At 42.2% G+C, this 18,199-nt stretch overlaps 1 protein-coding gene across 7 annotated transcripts in view; it reads right to left on the reverse strand.

Annotated features, from left to right (window-relative positions):
- Positions 1-18,199, reverse strand: part of LOC115207482 (voltage-dependent calcium channel subunit alpha-2/delta-2-like) — a 267,881-nt gene that overhangs the window by 236,333 nt on the left and 13,349 nt on the right. For all 7 annotated transcript variants that reach the window (XR_003881017.1, XM_029774577.1, XM_029774579.1 and 4 more), the window contains exon 2: positions 11,187-11,268. Coding sequence is in view for 6 of the 7 variants with exons in the window: in XM_029774577.1 (XP_029630437.1) it covers positions 11,187-11,268 (82 nt within the window). In the remaining variant the exon portion in view is untranslated. The remainder of the gene's footprint in view (positions 1-11,186; positions 11,269-18,199) is intronic.

Consider the following 18,199-nt stretch of genomic DNA (forward strand, 5'->3'; position numbering starts at 1 on the left):
CTCAAATCATGCATCTCTAATGATGTCTCTATAAATATGCCCACATTCTCCAAATATCTGTTCTTGCTGTCAAATCATCCATCCATACCCTTACACAAATCCCCTCCTATTCTAAAAACACCTACCCTCTCTCTCATTCATCAGTCTACCCCTGATTTTTAAACCTTCAATATCGACCCTACTTCTCTCTCTCACCAAGCACATCCTCTCTGCCCTTTCTCTCCTTCACTAAATACCCACAATATCTCTGCTTGAAAATCTCAACCAAGAGGCACAGAATAGATCACATTAAATTCAACTTCCTCCCGTCACTCTCTCAGCGTAAGACAAACCAAAAAATATTTGCAGACTCTTTACTGTGATTTTTTTAAACTCTGAGAATAAACTACTCATGAAGAGGAAGGGGGCGTGGAGGGAGGCAATCTTGTTACCAGCCGGCATAGCCCTGGGAAGATTTCTATCAGACACACGTATAGAGAGAGGCATCCATTTAGAAAATGGCTTTTCAAGGCATGCTGGGCCATTTAGCACACCCTGTGACGACTCCTGTTTGGGGCCGTGATAAATGTTTTTCACACCAACTATTGCGCAGTCCTTAGACTAACACATACACACTAAGTACCTTGCTCAAGAGCACATCGACAGACTTTCACCTAGTCGGCTCGAGGGATTCGAACTTGCAACCTTTTGGTTACTGGCCCAACACTATTAACTGTTAGGGTACCTGCCGCCAGTATTCACTGAAACAGATGAGACTAACTAGTCTAGACTAATAGTTACCATTCCCACAGCATACACTCAATCTCATTCCTTCTGACAGCGCAAACACGAACTAATACACATGCTGTATTTGCTTATGCAAGTTCACACTATTCCTATTCAATGAATATTGACACAAACTAGGAACATCAAAGCCTGTATTTCATTGAGTAAATAGCAACAGACCAAATTGTATTTCTCTGTAAGACAATGCAAATAATCTTTGTATCAAGCTACAACGTCAAAACAACCAACACATCCCCATGCCAAACAACAACAACCATCATCGCTCCGCCCACCCAAACACCTAAACCATTTAGCCACCACCACTAGCACTGACAGAGGAACAGAAACAGAAACAAGAGGCCAGATGTGTGTCGTCTCTAGAATACAGAAACAGAAACAAGAGGCCAGATGTGTGTCGTCTCTAGAATACAGAAACAGAAACAAGAGGCCAGATGTGTGTCGTCTCTAGAATACAGAAACAGAAACAAGAGGCCAGATGTGTGTCGTCTCTAGAATACAGAAACAGGAGGCCAGATGTGTGTCGTCTCTAGAGTACAGAAAAATAAACAAGAGGCCAGATGTGTGTCGTCTCTAGAGTACATAAACAGAAACAAGAGGCCAGATGTGTGTCATCTCTAGAGTACAGAAACAGAAACAAGAGGCCAGATGTGTGTCGTCTCTAGAATACAGAAACAGGAGGCCAGATGTGTGTCGTCTCTAGACTACAGAAACAGGAGGCCAGATAGGTGTCGTCTCTAGACTACAGAAACAGAAGGCCAGATGTGTGTCGTCTCTAGAGAACAGAAACAGAAACAGGAGGCCAGATGTGTGTCGTCTCTAGACTACAGAAACAGGAGGCCAGATGTGTGTCGTCTCTACAGAAACAGAAACAGTAGGCCAGATGTGTGTCGTCTCTAGAGTACAGAAACAGAAACAGGAGGCCAGATGTGTGTCGTCTCTAGAATACCGAAACAGAAACAAGAGGCCAGATGTGTGTCGTCTCTAGACTACAGAAACAGGAGGCCAGATGTGTGTCGTCTTTAGACTACAGAAACAGGAGGCCAGATGTGTGTCGTTTCTACAGAAACAGAAACAGGAGGCCAGATGTGTGTCGTTTTTAGACTACAGAAACAGGAGGCCAGATGTGTGTCGTCTCTACAGAAAAAGAAACAGGAGGCCAGATGTGTGTCGTTTCTACAGAAACAGAAACAGGAGGCCAGATGTGTGTCGTCTCTAGAATACAGAAACAGAAACAGGAGGCCAGATGTGTGTCGTCTCTAGACTACAGAAACAGGAGGCCAGATGTGTGTCGTCTCTACAGAAAAAGAAACAGGAGGCCAGATGTGTGTCGTCTCTAGAGTACAGAAACAGAAACAGGAGGCCAGATGTGTGTCGTCTTTAGAGTACAGAAACAGGAGGCCAGATGTGTGTCGTCTCTAGAATACAGAAACAGAAACAGGAGGCCAGATGTGTGTCGTCTCTAGAGAACAGAAACAGAAACAGGAGGCCAGATGTGTGTCATCTCTAGAATACAGAAACAGAAGGCCAGATGTGTGTCGTCTCTAGACTACAGAAACAGGAGGCCAGATGTGTGTCGTCTCTAGACTACAGAAACAGAAACAGAAGGCCAGATGTGTGTCATCTCTAGACTACAGAAACAGAAACAGGAGGCCAGATGTGTGTCGTCTCTAGACTACAGAAACAGGAGGCCAGATGTGTGTCGTCTCTAGACTACAGAAACAGAAACAGGAGGCCAGATGTGTGTCATCTCTAGACTACAGAAACAGAAACAGGAGGCCAGATGTGTGTCGTCTCTAGAGTACAGAAACAGAAACAGGAGGCCAGATGTGTGTCATCTCTAGAGTACAGAAACAGAAACAGGAGGCCAGATGTGTGTCGTCTCTAGAGTACAGAAACAGAAACAGGAGGCCAGATGTGTGTCGTCTCTAGAGAACAGAAACAGAAACAGGAGGCCAGATGTGTGTCGTCTCTAGAGTACAGAAACAGAAACAGGAGGCCAGATGTGTGTTGTCTCTAGACTACAGAAACAGAAACAGGAGGCCAGATGTGTGTCGTCTCTAGAATACAGAAACAGAAACAGGAGGCCAGATGTGTGTAGTTTCTAGAGTTCAGAAACAGAAACAGGAGGCCAGATGTGTGTCGTCTCTAGAATACAGAAACAGAAACAGGAGGCCAGATGTGTGTCGTCTCTAGACTACAGAAACAGAAACAGGAGGCCAGATGTGTGTCGTCTCTAGAATACAGAAACAGAAACAGGAGGCCAGATGTGTGTAGTTTCTAGAGTTCAGTACATACTGTAGATACTGTAGACACACGGCTGGTGTTGATTCCATTTGGACCAAAAGCAATACAACAGTAGACCTAGCTTCAGAGAGAGAGAAAGAGAGAAACGCTTCAGTCTGGTTTTAGACCCCATCATAGCACTGAGACTGCACTTGTGAAGGTGGTAAATGACCTTTTAATGACGTCAGACCGAGGCTCTGCATCTGTCCTCGTGCTCCTAGATCTTAGTGCCGCTTTTGATACCATCGATCACCACATTCTTTTGGAGAGATTGGAAACCCAAATTGGTCTACATGGACAAGTTCTGGCCTGGTTTAGATCTTATCTGTCGGAAAGATATGTTTGTCTCTGTGAATGGTTCGTCCTCTGACAAATCAATTGTAAATTTCGGTGTTCCTCAAGGTTCCGTTCTAGGACCACTATTGTTTTCACTATATATTTTACCTCTTGGGGATGTCATTCGAAAACATAATGTTAAATTTCACTGCTATGCGGACGACACACAGCTGTACATTTCAATGAAACATGGTGAAGCCCCAAAATTGCCCTCGCTAGAAGCCTGTGTTTCAGACATAAGGAAGTGGATGGCTGCAAATTTTCTACTTTTAAACTCGGACAAAACAGAGATGCTTGTCCTAGGTCCCAAGAAACAAAGAGATCTTCTGTTGAATCTGACAATTAATCTGGATGGTTGTACAGTCGTCTCAAATAAAACTGTGAAGGACCTCGGCGTTACTCTGGACCCTGATCTCTCTTTTGAAGAACATATCAAGACTGCTTCAAGGACAGCTTTTTTCCATCTACGTAACATTGCAAAAAATCAGAAACTTTCTGTCCAAAAATGACGCAGAAAAATTAATCCATGCTTTTGTTACTTCTAGGCTCGACTACTGCAATGCTCTACTTTCCGGCTACCCGGATAAAGCACTAAACAAACTTCAGTTACTGCTAAATACGGCTGCTAGAATCCTGACTAGAACCAAAAAATTTGATCATATTACTCCAGTGCTAGCTTCCCTACACTGGCTTCCTGTTAAGGCAAGGGCTGATTTCAAGGTTTTACTGCTAACCTACAAAGCATTACATGGGCTTGCTCCTACCTATCTTTCCGATTTGGTCCTGCCGTACTTACCTACACGTACGCTACGGTCACAAGACGCAGGCCTCCTAATTGTCCCTAGAATTTCTAAGCAAACGGCTGGAGGTAGGGCTTTCTCCTATAGAGCTCCATTTTTATGGAATGGTCTGCCTACCCATGTGAGAGACGCAGACTCAGTCTCAACCTTTAAGTCTTTACTGAAGACTTATCTCTTCAGTAGGTCCTATGATTAAGTATAGTCTGGCCCAGGAGTGTGAAGGTGAACGGAAAGGCTGGAGCAACGAACCGCCCTTGCTGTCTCTGCCTTGTCGGTTCCCCTCTTCCCACTGGGATTCTCTGCCTCTAACCCTTTTACAGGGGCTGAGTCACTGACTTACTGGTGTTCTTCCATGCCGTCCATGGGGGGGGGCGCGTCACTTGAGTAGGTTGAGCCACTGACGTGGTTTTCCTGTCTGGGTTGGCGCCCCCCCTTGGGTTGTGCCGTGGCAGACATCTTTGTGGGCTATACTCGGCCTTGTCTTCGGACGGTAAGTTGGTGGTTGTAGATATCCCTCTAGTGGTGTGGGGGCTGTGCTTTGGCAAAGTGGGTGGGGTTATATCCTGCCTGTTTGGCCCTGTCCGGGGGTATCATCGGATGGGGCCACAGTGTCTTCTGATCCCTCCTGTCTCAGCCTCCAGTATTTATGCTGCAGTAGTTTATGTGTCGGGGGGCTAGGGTCAGTCTGTTACATCTGGAGTATTCTCTTGTCTTATCCAGTGTCCTGTGTGAATGTAAATATGCTCTCTCTAATTCTCTCTTTCTTTCTTTCTTTCTCTCGGAGGACCTGAGCCCTAGGACTACCTGGCATGATGACTCCTTGCTGTCCCCAGTCCACCTGGCCATGCTGCTGCTCCAGTTTCAACTGTTCTGCCTGCGGCTACGGAACCCTGACCTGTTCACCGGACGTGCTTGTTGCACCCTCGACAATTACTATGATTATTATTATTTGACCATGCTGGTCATTTACGAACATTTTAACATCTTGACCATGTTCTGTTATAATATCCACCCGGCACAGCCAGAAGAGGACTGGCCACCCCTCATAGCCTGGTTCCTCTCTAGGTTTCTTCCTAGGTTTTTGGCCTTTCTCAGGAGTTTTTCCTAGGGAGTTTTTCCCAGCCACCGTGCTTCTTTCACATGCATTGCTTGCTGTTTGGGGTTTTAGGCTGGGTTTCTGTACAGCACTTTGAGATTTCAGCTGATGTACGAAGGGCTATATAAATAAATTTGATTTGATTTGATTTGATTTTGAGAGAGAGAGAGAATAGAGAGAGAGAGAGAGAGAGAGAGAGAGAGAGAGAGAGAGAGAGAAAGAGAGAGAGAGAGAGAGATGATAGGAAGAGAGAGAGAAGAAAAGGAGGAGAGATAGAGAGAGAAAGAGAGAGAGAGAAAGAAGAGAGAGATGATGGAGAGAGAGAGGAGGAGGAGAGAGAGAGAGAGGAGAGGGAGAGGGAGGAAAGAGAATGAGAAGAGAAGAGAGAGAGAGAAAGAGAGAGAGAGAGAGAGAGAGAGAGAGAAAGAGAGAGAGAGAGATTAGAATAGAATAGAAAATAAAAATAAAAAGAGAGAATAGAGAGAGAGAGAGAGGGGGGGAGAGAGAGCGAATAGAAAATAAAAATAAAAAGACAGAATAGAGTGAGAGAGAATAGAGAGAGAGCATCTAATGACGATGCTATTTTCTGTTTGTTTCTTCCTCATTATTATCCTCATTGCTGTGATCTGATCTGTTCTGTTCTGAGAGGCTGCTGTGAAAGAGAAAGATAGAGAGAGAGAGCAAGAGAGTGACAGAGACAGAGAGAGAGAGAGAGAGAGAGAGAGAGAGAGAGAGAGAAAGAGAGAAAGAGAGAGAGAGAGGCTTCAAGGGGACTCCTATGGTAGGTACACCTATAGCTCATCTCTTGGCAGTAGTACCATAGACTACTTTATCACTGACCTCAACCCAGAGTCTCTCAGAGCGTTCACAGTCAGCCCACTGACACCCCTATCAGATCATATCAAAATCACAGTCTACTTGAACAGAGTAATAATCAGTCATGAGGCATCAAAGTCAAAGGAACTGAGTAATACTAAGAAATGCTATAGATGGAAGGAATGTAGTGTGGAAACCTACCAAAAAAACTTTTAGGCAACAACAAATTCTATCCCTTTTAGACAACTTCCTGGACAAAACGTTCCACTGTAATAGTGAAGGTGTAAAGTTGGCAGTAGAAAATCTAAACAGTATATTTGACCTCTCAGCTTCCACATCAAATCTAATCTAATCTCAATTTCAAACAGAAATCTGAAAAAAATGAACAACATTGACAAATGGTTTGATGAAGAATGCAAAAACCTAAGAAAGAAATTGAGAAACCTGTCCAACCAAAAACATAGAGACCCAGAAAACTTGAGTCTACGCCTTCACTATGGTGAATCACTAAAACAATACAGAAATACACTACGGAAAAAGAAGAAATCAGCTCGATGTTATTGAAGAATCCATAGACTCTAACCACTTCTGGGAAAATTGGAAAACACTAAACAAACAACAACATTAATAATTACAGTGTATCTATCCAAAATGGAGATGTATGGGTAAACTCCCATCTTTTTGGCTCTATAACAAATAACAAACAGCAAAAACATATACATGATCAAATACAAATCTTAGAATCTACTATTAAAGACGACCAGAACCCACTGGATTATCCAATGACCTTGAATGAACTACAGGACAAAATAAAAACCATCCAACCCAAAAAGGCCTGTGGTGTTGATGGTATCCTCAATGAAATGATCAAATATACAGACAACGAATTACAATTGACTATACTTAAACTCTTTAACATCATCCTTAGCTCTGGCATCTTCCCCAATATTTGGAACCAAGGACTGATCACCCAATCCACAAATATGGAGACAAATCTGACCCCAATAACTACCGTGGGATATGCATCAACAGCAACCCTGGGAAAACCCTCTGCATTATCATAAATAGCAGACTCGTACATTTTCTCAGTGAAAACAATGTACAAAGCAAATGTCAAATGAGCTTTTTACAAAATGATCGTACGACAGACCACGTTTTCACTCTGCACACTCTCATTGAACAACAAACAAACCAAAACAAAGGCAAAGTCTTCTCATGCTTTGTTGATTTCAAAAAAGCCTTTGACTCAATTTGGCATGAGGGTCTGCTATACAAATTGATAGAAAGTGGTGTATATATACATATATCAACAAATTGGCAAGGGCACTAGAACGTCTGCAGCACCCGGCCTCACCCTACTAGAACCTGAAGTCAAATGTCTTCTATTTGCTGATGATCTGGTGCTTCTGTCACCAACCAAGGAGTGTGTACAGCTGCACCTAGATCTTCTGCACAGATTCTGCTAGACCTGGGCCCTGACAATAAATCTCAGTAAGACCAAAATAATGGTGTTCCAAAAAAGGTCCAGTCGCCAGGAACACAAATAGAAATTCCATCTAGACACCGTTTCCCTAGAACACACAAAAAACTATAGATACCTCGGCCTAAACATCAGCGCCACAGGTAAATTTCACAAAGCTGTGAACGATCTGAGACAAGGCAAGAAGGGCCTTCTATGCCATCAAATGTAAAATACCAAATAATGCACGCAGAGCAGAATTAGGCCGATACTCTCTAATTATCAAAATCCAGAAAATAGCCGCTAAATTCTACAACCACCTAAAAGGAAGCAATTCCCAAAACTTCCACAACAAAGCCATCACCCATATTTGTTTATTTATTTTTCCTTTTGTACTTTAACCATTTGCACATTGTTACAATACTGTATATAGACATAATATGACATTTGAAATGTCTTTATTCTTTTGGAACTTCTGTGAGTGTAATGTTTACTCTTCATTTTCATTGATTAGTTCACTTTTGTATATTATCTACTTTTATTTCACCTTTATTTAACCAGGCAGGCCAGTTGAGAACAAATTCTCATTTACAACTGCGACCTGCCTTGATAAAGCAAAGCAGTTTGACACATACAACAACACAGAGTTACACATGGAATAAACAAACATACAGTCAATAATACAGTAGAAAAGGTCTATACACAGTGTGTGAAAATGAGGTAGGATAAGGGAGGTAAGGCAATAAATAGGCCATGGTGGCGAAATAATTACAATATAGCAATTAAACACTGGAATGGTAGATATGCAGAAAATGAATGTGCAAGTAGAGATACTAGGGTACAAAGGAGCAAGATAAATAATTAAATACAGTATGGGGATGAGGTAGTTGGATGGGCTATTTACAGATGGGCTATGTACAGGTGCAGTGATCTGTGAGTTGCTCTGACAGCTGTTGCTTAAAGCTAGTGAGGGATATATGAGTCTCCAGCTTCAGTGATTTTTGCAATTCGTTCCAGTCATTGGCAGCAGAGAACTGGAAGGAAAGGCCAAAAGAAGAATTGGCTTTGGGGGTGACCAGTGAGATATACCTGCTGGAGCACGTGCTACGGGTGGGTGCTGCTATGGTGACCAGTGAGCTGAGATAAGGCGGGGCTTTATCTAGCAGATGACCTGGAGCCAGTGGGTTTGGCGGCAAGTATGAAGTGAGGGCCAGCCAACGAGAGCATACAGGTCGCAGTGGTGGGTAGTATATGGGGCTTTGGTGACAAAAAGGATGGCACTGTGATAGACTGCATCCAATTTATTGAGTAGAGTGTTGGAGGCTATTTTGTAAATGACATCGCCAAAGTCGAGGATCGGTAGGATGGTCAGTTTTACGGGGGTATGTTTGGCAGCATGAGTGAAGGATGCTTTGTTGTGAAATAGGAAGCCGATTCTAGATTTAATTTTGGATTGGAGATGCTTAATGTGAGTCTGGAAAGAGAGTTTACAGTCTAACCAGACACCTAGGTATTTGTAGTTGTCCACATATTCTAAGCCAGAACCGTCCAGAGTAGTGATGCTGGACGGGCGGGCAGGTGCGGGCAGCGATCGGTTGAATAGCATGCATTTAGTTTTACTTGCATTTAAGAGCAGTTGGAGGCCACGGAAGGAGAGTTGTATGGCATTGAAGCTCGTCTGGAGGCTAGTTAACATAGTGTCCAAAGAAGGGCCAGAGGGATACAGTATGGTGTCGTCTGCATAGAGGTGGATCAGAGAATCACCAGCAGCAAGAGCTACATCATTAATGTATACAGAGAAGAGAGTCAGCCTGAGAATTGAACCCTGTGGCACCCCCATAGACTGCCAGAGGTCCGGACAACAGGCCCTCCGGTTTGACACACTGAACTCTATCAGAGTAGTTGGTGAACCAGGCGAGGCAATCATTTGAGAAACCAAGGCTGTTGAGTCTGCCGATAAGAATGTGGTGATTGACAGAGTCGAAAGCCTTGGCCAGGTCGATGAATACGGCTGCACAGTAATGTCTCTTATCGATGGCGGTTATGATATCGTTTAGGACCTTGAGCGTGGCTGAGGTGCACCCATGACCAGCTCTGAAACCAGATTGCATAGCGGAGAAAGTACGGTGGGATTCGAAATGGTCGGTAATCTGTTTGTTAACTTGGCTTTCGAAGACCTTAGAAAGGCATGGCGGGATGAATATTGGTCTGTAACAGTTTGGGTCTAGAGTGTCTCACCCTTTGAAGAGATGGATGACCGCGGCAGCTTTCCAATATTTGGGAATCTCAGACGATACGATAGAAAGGTTGAACAGGCTAGTTATACGGGTTGCAACAATTTCGGCAGATAATTTTAGAAACAGAGGGTCCAGATTGTCTAGCCCAGCTGATTTGTAGGGATCCAGATTTTGCAGCTCTTTCAGAACATCAGCTGTCTGGATTTGGGTGAAGGAGAAGCGGGGGCGCTTGGGCAAGTTGCTGCAGGGAGTGCAGAGCTGTTGGCCGGGGTAGGGGTAGCCAGGTGGAAAGCATGGCCAGCCGTAGAAAAATGCTTATTGAAATGACAGATTATCGTAGATTTATCGGTGGTGACAGTGTTTGCTAGACTCAGTGCAGTGGGCAGCTGGGAAGAGGTGCTCTTATTCTCCATGGACTTTACTGTGTCCCAAAATGTTTTGGAATTAGTGCTACAGGATGCAAATTTCTGTTTGAAAAAGCTAGCCTTAGCTTTCCTAACTGACTATGTATATTGGTTCCTGACTTTCCTGAAAAGTTGCATATCGCGGGGGCTATTCGATGCTAATGCAGAAAACAAAAAGAAAAAGAAAAGAAAAAGAAAAGAAAAAGCCACAGGATGTTTTTGTGCTGGTCAAGGGCAGTCAAGTCTGGTGTGAACCAAGGGCTATATCTGTTCTTAGTTCTACATTTTTTGAAGGGAGCATGCTTTTTAAGATGGTGAGGAAAGCACTTTTAAAGAGCAACCAGGCATCCTCTACTGACGGGATGAGGTCAATATCCTTCCAGGATACCCGAGCCAGGTCGATTAAAAAGGCCTGCTCGCTGAAGTGTTTTAGGGAGCGTTTGACAGTGATGAGGGGTGGTCGTTTGACCGCAGAACCATTACGGACGCAGGCAATGAGGCAGTGATCGCTGAGATCCTGGTTGAAGACAGCAGAGGTGTATTTAGAGGGCAAGTTGGTCAGGATGATATCTATGAGGGTGCCCATGGTTACGGATTTATGGTTGTAACTGGTAGGTTCCTTGATCATTTGTGTGAGATTGAGGGCGTCTAGCTTAGATTGTAGGACGGCCGGGGTGTTATGCATATCCCAGTTTAGGTCACCTAACAGTACAAACTCTGAAGATAGATCGGGGGCAATCAATTCACATATGGTGTCCAAGGCACAGCTAGTGGCTGCGGTGGGTCTATAACAAGCGGCAACGGTGAGAGACTTGTTTCTGGAAAGGTGCATTTTTAAAAGTAAAAGCTCGAATTGTTTGGGCACAGATCTGGATAGTATGACAGAACTCTGCAGGCTACCTCTGCAGTAGATGCATTGGATCAGATATGATATTAAACCTCAAATTAAGTACAGTTCCCAGTACTTACCCCTCTTATCTGCTGGGTTCCAGTGACCAACTGTATAGTCTTCTCCAGCTCCTTCTCAATGCGGCCTGCCCAATGCATCATTCTGAAGGAACAAAGACACACAGCTGTAAAAAAGTACATTCCCTTCCCTTGTTTAACCTCATGTGAAGTACTGTACGTGTCTTTCCGTCTTTCTGTCCGTCACCCACTCCCCTCCTTCCCTCCATAGACACACTTCTTTTTCATCTCCTAGCGTCAGTTTTATTCATCAACATCCCTTCCAGACGTCAATCATTCTGGTTGGATGGAGTGTGAGCGTGTGTTCTGAAAGCTGGGCTTGGATCAGTAGCACAGCTTAAAAGGCCATTTAATACATTTTTAAAAATCAGGTCTGACAGAAGTGCACAATAAGCAGGAGGCGCTCTCAGTGGATGAAGCCAAGTCTGGAATGAAGAGATCAAACTTCTGGAGTACCCCACTGTAGATCTCCCACCAATGCTACAAATGACTGGATCAAGATGTTGACAAGCTGCTGTTCAATCAGCAAGAGTTAGCAACTTAGAGTGGAGGCCCTACCCACCCAGGCATCAACCACCCCCATCTAAAAGAGAAATAATTACACTCACATACATTAAATAGATCATTAATGAGTAATAATAAAAAGTAAGTCAAATCAAATCAAATTGTATTTGTCATGTGCCGAATACAACAGGTGTAGACCTTACAGTGAAATGCTTACTTGCAAGCCCTTAACCAACAATGCTTTAATAAATTAAGAAAAATCTGTGTTAAGTAAAAAATAGATAAGTAAAAAATTGAAAATAAAAGTAACAAACAAATAAACAGCAGCAGTAAAGTAGCAATAGCAAGGTTATATACAGATGATACTGGTACAGAGTCAATGTGCTGGGGCACAACGGTTAGTCGAGGTAATTGAGGTAATATATACATGTAGGAGTTAAAGTGACTATGCATAGATAATAAACAGAGAGTAGCAGAAGCGTAAAAGAGCTTTTTAGGTAGCCCTTGACTAGGGTGGCTGGAGTCCTTGACAATGTGGCCATACCAGGCAGTGATGTAACCAGTCAGGATGCTCTCGATGGTGCAGCTGTAGAACCTATTGAGGATCTGAGGACCCGTGTCAAATCTTTTCAGTCTTCTAAAGGGGAATAGGCTTTGTCGTGCCCTCTTCACGACTGTCTTAGTGTTTGGATGATAGCATGATAGTTTGTTGGTAATGTGGACACCAAGGAACTTGAAGCTCTCAATCTGCTCCACTACAGCCCTGTCGATGAGAATGAGGGCGTGCTCTATCCTCCTTTTCCTTCAGTCCTCAATCATCTCCTTTGTCTTGATCACGTTGAGGGAGAGGTTGTTGTCCTGGCACCACACAGCCAGGTCTCTGACCTCCTCCCTATAGGCTGTCTTATCGTTGTCGGTGATCAGGCCTACCACTGTTGTGTCATCGGCAAACTTGATGATGGTGTTGGAGTCGTGCCTGGCCATGCAGTCATGAGTGAACAGGGAGTACAGGAGGGGAATAAGCACGCACCCCTGAGGGGCCCCCGTGTTGAGGATCAGCATGGCGAATGTGTTGTTACCTACCATTACCACCTGGGGGCAGCCCATCAGGAAGTCCAGGATCCAGTTGCAGAGGGAGGTGTTTAGTCCCAGGGTCCTTAGCTTATTGATGAGCTTTGAGAGCACTATGGTGTTGAACGCTGAGCTGTAGTCAATGAATAGCATTCTCACATAGGTGTTCCTTTTGTCCAGATGGGAAAAGGCAGTGTTGAGTGCAATAGAGATTGCATCATCTGTGAATCTGTTGGGGCGGTATGCAAATTGGAGTGGGTCTAGGGTTTCTGGGATAATGGTGTTGATGTGAGCTATGACCAGCCTTTCAAAGCACTTCATGGCTACAGACGTGAGTGCTATGGGTTGGTAGTCATTTAGGCAGGTTGCCTTAGTGTTCTTGGGCACAGGGACTATGGTGGTCTGCTTGAAACATGTTGGTATTACAGAATCAGTCAGGGACAAGTTGAAAATGTCAGTGAAGACACTTGCCAGTTGGTCAGCGCATGCTCGGAGTACACGTCCTGGTAATCCGTCTGGCCCTGCGGCCTTGTGAATGTTGACCTCTTTATAGGTCTTATTCACATTGACTACGGCGTGATCACACAATCGTCCGGAACAGCTGATGCTCTCATGCATGTTTCAGTGTTACTTGCCTTGAAGCGAGCATAGAAGTAATTTAGCTCGTCTGGTAGGCTTGTGTCACTGGGCAGCTCGCGGCTGGGCTTCCATGTACAAATGTTAAGGAAATAGTAACTCTACAAACATAAAGCCCTTTCTTCGCTCATATTTGTATTGAGGCTTGCGAAGCAAGACTCTTCCCTTTAAATCTTCATCATACTTATTATTATTTGGAACGCTATTCATCTTACACTATTTAAGCTAGAAACGTCGTTCAAACTTTCAAATGTGTAGACCGGTCTGGAAGAGTGTGCTTGTATACAACTTTTTGATATCTTTTATACTTTTTAAATTATTAAGCTTTTAGTCCGTTTTTTTTGTCCATCTTCATCCACTTGCATGGAATTCCCTCAACATTCTAAAGGTGCCATTGTGACATTATCACTTCCAACATTCCATTCACAGTAAATGCAACGACTTCAACAAAAAGTTAGAGGGTATGACATGTGGTATAACATCTTGTTCGTTAATTAGTAGTAAACATAATTCCACTTTGCCATTATGAGGTATTGTGTGTAGACCAGCTACACAAAATCTCTATTTAATCTATTTTAAATTCAGGCTGTGACACAACAAAATGTGGAAAAAGACAAGAAGTGTGAATACTTTATTATTATTATTTTTTTAATTAAGGGGTAGATCAGCTTTAATATCACAGATAGATTGTGACTTCTATCAATGTAATTGCCTCATTTCCAGTCCCCCATATATATATTTTTTAAATATATACATAAAATATATTTTTATATTTTACATTTATTAGTAAACTAATGGACAACAAAACGTAGGCTTCTACTTCCAGCTTATACATACTATATAAAGTTCACGCACACAGTATCTTTTACAATAGTTATCTTTTGATGGTTTTTAGTCCCATCCTTAAGCTCCACTCAAACCCTCCCATCTTTCTCTGAACACCATCCAGTTTTTATTTATATTTACCATACATTTTTCAACTGTGCTGTGATGTTTCACAAAAGTTCTGAACCTTTCTATTCTCATAGATTCTACATATTATAAATGAAATTGTGAATACTTTCTGAAGGCACTGTAAAATAAATACTTAAATGTGCATACATTAGCATACAGTATAATACCCATCAACAATAACAAACTCTTGAACTGTTCAAGCTAGAGACAACAAACCAACTTTCACATGTTCAGGTTATCCTATCCTATGAACCAATCAATCAAACAATATTTTCATCGACCTACATGTTCAACTATAACTATTCACCATTAATTAATACTGTAGACACTACCACTACTATAACTTATTTCAAAACCATACATACTTTAAAACAAGCTAGCAAGCACATCACATTTTCTTCAGGAAATGTACTTTTCAGCAATCACTGTTAGCCTAAAGAGTTTTTTAAATTAGATAGACCTATCAGTAGGTCTACATACGAACCTATTCTATATAGTTCTTCAACTACCAAAAAAATACCTCGAAAGAGCTTTCATCACTAGTGTCACGACTTCCGCCGAAGTCGGTCCCTGTCCTTGTTCGGGCGGTGTTCGGAGGTCGACGTCACCGGCCTTCTAGCCATCGCCGATCCACTTTTCATTTTCCATTTGTTTTGTCTTTGTTTTACACACCTGTTTTCAATCCCCCAATTACCTGTTCATTATTTAACCCTGTGTTCCCCCATGTTTGTTTGTGAGTGATTGTTTCTATGCAGGTAGGTCCGTTATTGTGGGCTCTGTTTTTGTATTACATTTATTATATGTTGAGTAAAATAAGTTTATTTACTCTTATCTGCTGTCCTGCGCCTGCCTCCTATACACCAGCTACACATAGACCTCCTGACAACTAGATGCACCATCATATTTCTCTCTCCAAATAATAGCCTAAAATATTCTAATCATTACATCATCATTCAACTAAAATCAAACTTAATTTACACTGAAGGTTTTACAAAATAAAATTGTGCATCTATTATTCTGCGTTGCTTTGCTTTCCTAAAAGTGTTGTCCACATGATCCTGCCTTTTATTCCCATCTTCTGACAGAACACCACTTTGTCCTGTCTTTATTCTTTCAGTTTTCACACGCAACAACTGTAGTTTAGACATTTCGTGATCTGATTGTACCACAAACCAAAGTAATAAGGTTGATATAGTAGTCTATCAAAGTAATCAGACCAATTATTATAGTAAATTTAACTTTGACTATATGTAACTGCTTTACTTTATTTAGTAAAGTAAAACTCTGTCAACTTCTTACACTACCACAAAAAAACTTTTAAAGATCTAAAGCAAGCCCCACATCTTTACTTCATGTAAAGTTACCATCTAGTTTGTGCTTGTGTTTTGACGAGACAGCAGCAGCTGGCTCTGAGCCACGCAGCCTTTCAGTTCAGACACGCTGTCATTTGCTCTCTGGATAACAGCGCCTGCTAAATGACTCAAATGTAGATGTAATTTGTCTCTTAATAATATGACAAAAATAAATGTCAGCGTTAAAAGATTCTTATGAAAGACAAGAAAAGACAGATCTATTAAAGGTAAACTTCACCGCTTGACACTTTGGGGTGTTTTTCCAGTCTCCCGACATAATTCTGATTGAGAGGGTGTTTCAGACATTATTATGCCCTGTACCTGTCTTTTTTTATTTTCGCGCTGGGAGAGTTCAACCAATGACATCATTGGTTAATTGAGCCTACAGCCTGATCGAAAACAAAAATGGAGTCATGTTTTGTAGCAATTATTGTGGCCTTTGTGTTTCGCCGATTGCACGATCACGCTATCAGGGAGTAGATATGGTTGTCCTTCTTCAATAGAGCCATTGGACTTCTCCCAATGATGTTGCAGCATATCTAGGTTGACTCATTTTCCCTGGCTTTGTAAAGACTACAGCCTGACGGGAGCCCTACTTCCTTGCTCCCAACCTCGAAGGCAGGCTTTTCGTAACGGGGGTGGTACCAGTTTACAGTTTCATTGGAGCTATGTTACCATGCACTGTCGATCCGAGATTGCTAAATAATTAGCAACAATGGCTGCTTCTGATGATTCCTCTTTCCAAGAAGAGCTGGATGATGAAACATTTTTTGATGTTCTTTTACATAGGAACACACAGCCCTATTTATTTGTGCCGGAATAAACTGAAGAGGAGTTGTGAGACCAGCAAGCAGCGGCGGCAGCCTAGACCAGCTGGAACAGGACTCAGGAGGGCAAATGACAAAAAAGTAAGTTGTTTTGCTGTCGGTAGCTGTCAATATAACCTATCTTTTTACACAAGGCAGTGTTTTTCAGTAAAGTACAATTTGATCGACTCGGCCATAACGAGGCTTGCTAGTACCTCTACAAGTCAAGCTAGCCAAATTTAGCTAGCTAGCTAGCTGTGTTTGCTATACCTAAAATATACCGTAGTACAATGTAATAGCTAGTTAGCTAACTAGTCTACAGTAGCTAGCCTCAGTGCCTCTCATTAGGATCAGAACTGGATACATGTTTTAATGATGTTGGCGGAGAGTAATGGAATTACTTTGGCTTAATGACTCATATTAGTCTTGAAGTAACTATAACTGTGTGTTGTAACTAGCTAGTTAATGTGTGTTTGTGGGATGTCTCATATTCTACACCATGCTGCTACTGTAGAAATACAGACAGTACACAACGATTGGCAATGAACAAATAAGTTGATGACTCAAGAGATGTGAAAGGTCCCATAACAACAATCTCCCCTTGTATCAAAGTGACACCGAACACCTCACGGCACCCACCAAACATACCATATTATGTAAGTATTCCCTTTGTAGAACTGTAGTATTTATTATAAGCGTAAGAAGTATATGTTTCTTCTACTGTATATATGTCATACATTGCCATAACTGTTCCTGTGTACTGCTGTGTAAACTCACCGCGGTCTCCTGAGCAAATAAACTTGGTCTTGAATACAAGTCATGTCTACTTATTTGCTACATTTACAGACTAATCTACTGTTTATTTGAAACATGTTTACTTTGCCAACAAATTTAAGTTTAAATGATAAACCAACTCCCCGCATCATTTGTTTTAGCAGTAAGATTGAAGCTAGTTTATCAAAATCCATTTCAGAATTATCACAATGAATTGATCCAGAAGTTGAAGTCAACACTTTATTGGTTTTTGATGCAGCTGGAATCATTTAGTCACTTGTCAGTACACTTGTAAAAAAATATATATATATAAAAACACCATTATATACATATGTACAACAGCTAGAAATATCTTGGCCCAATATTGGACTAAAGGAGCCTATCGTTACTCCGTAGTCCAGGGACCTTACATTTCCGTTTAAAGGGTGAACTGGCTCTGGTAGACAAAACAGTGCAAATGTGTAAATGTGTGTCACGTCCTGGCCAGTATAAGGGTTAATTAGTATTGTAGTTTGGTCAGGACGTGACAGAGGGTATTTGTTTTATGTGGTTCAGGGTGGTGTGTTTGGTTAAAGGGTGTTTGATTTAGTATTTCCGGGGTTTTGGTTTATAGTCTATGTTTATGTATTTCTATGTCTAGTCTGGTGAGTGTGTTTCTATGTTGTGTTGATTGGGGTTGGGACTCTCAGTTGAAGGCAGGTGTTGTCTATCTGCCTTTGATTGAGAGTCCCATATATTAGGGTGTGTTTGTGGTTGTTATTGGTGGGTGATTGTTCTGTGTTCAGCCTTATGCTTTAACAGACTGTTTGTTGATCGTTCGTTCGTTTCTTTGTTATTTTTGTATGTTCATTTTTTAAGTTAATTAAAAATCAAGATGAGCATACACGTACCTGCTGCGTTTTGGTCCTCATTCACCGAC

Source organism: Salmo trutta, chromosome 14, assembly GCF_901001165.1.
Source record: "Salmo trutta chromosome 14, fSalTru1.1, whole genome shotgun sequence".
Classification (NCBI taxonomy): Eukaryota; Metazoa; Chordata; class Actinopteri; order Salmoniformes; family Salmonidae; genus Salmo; species Salmo trutta.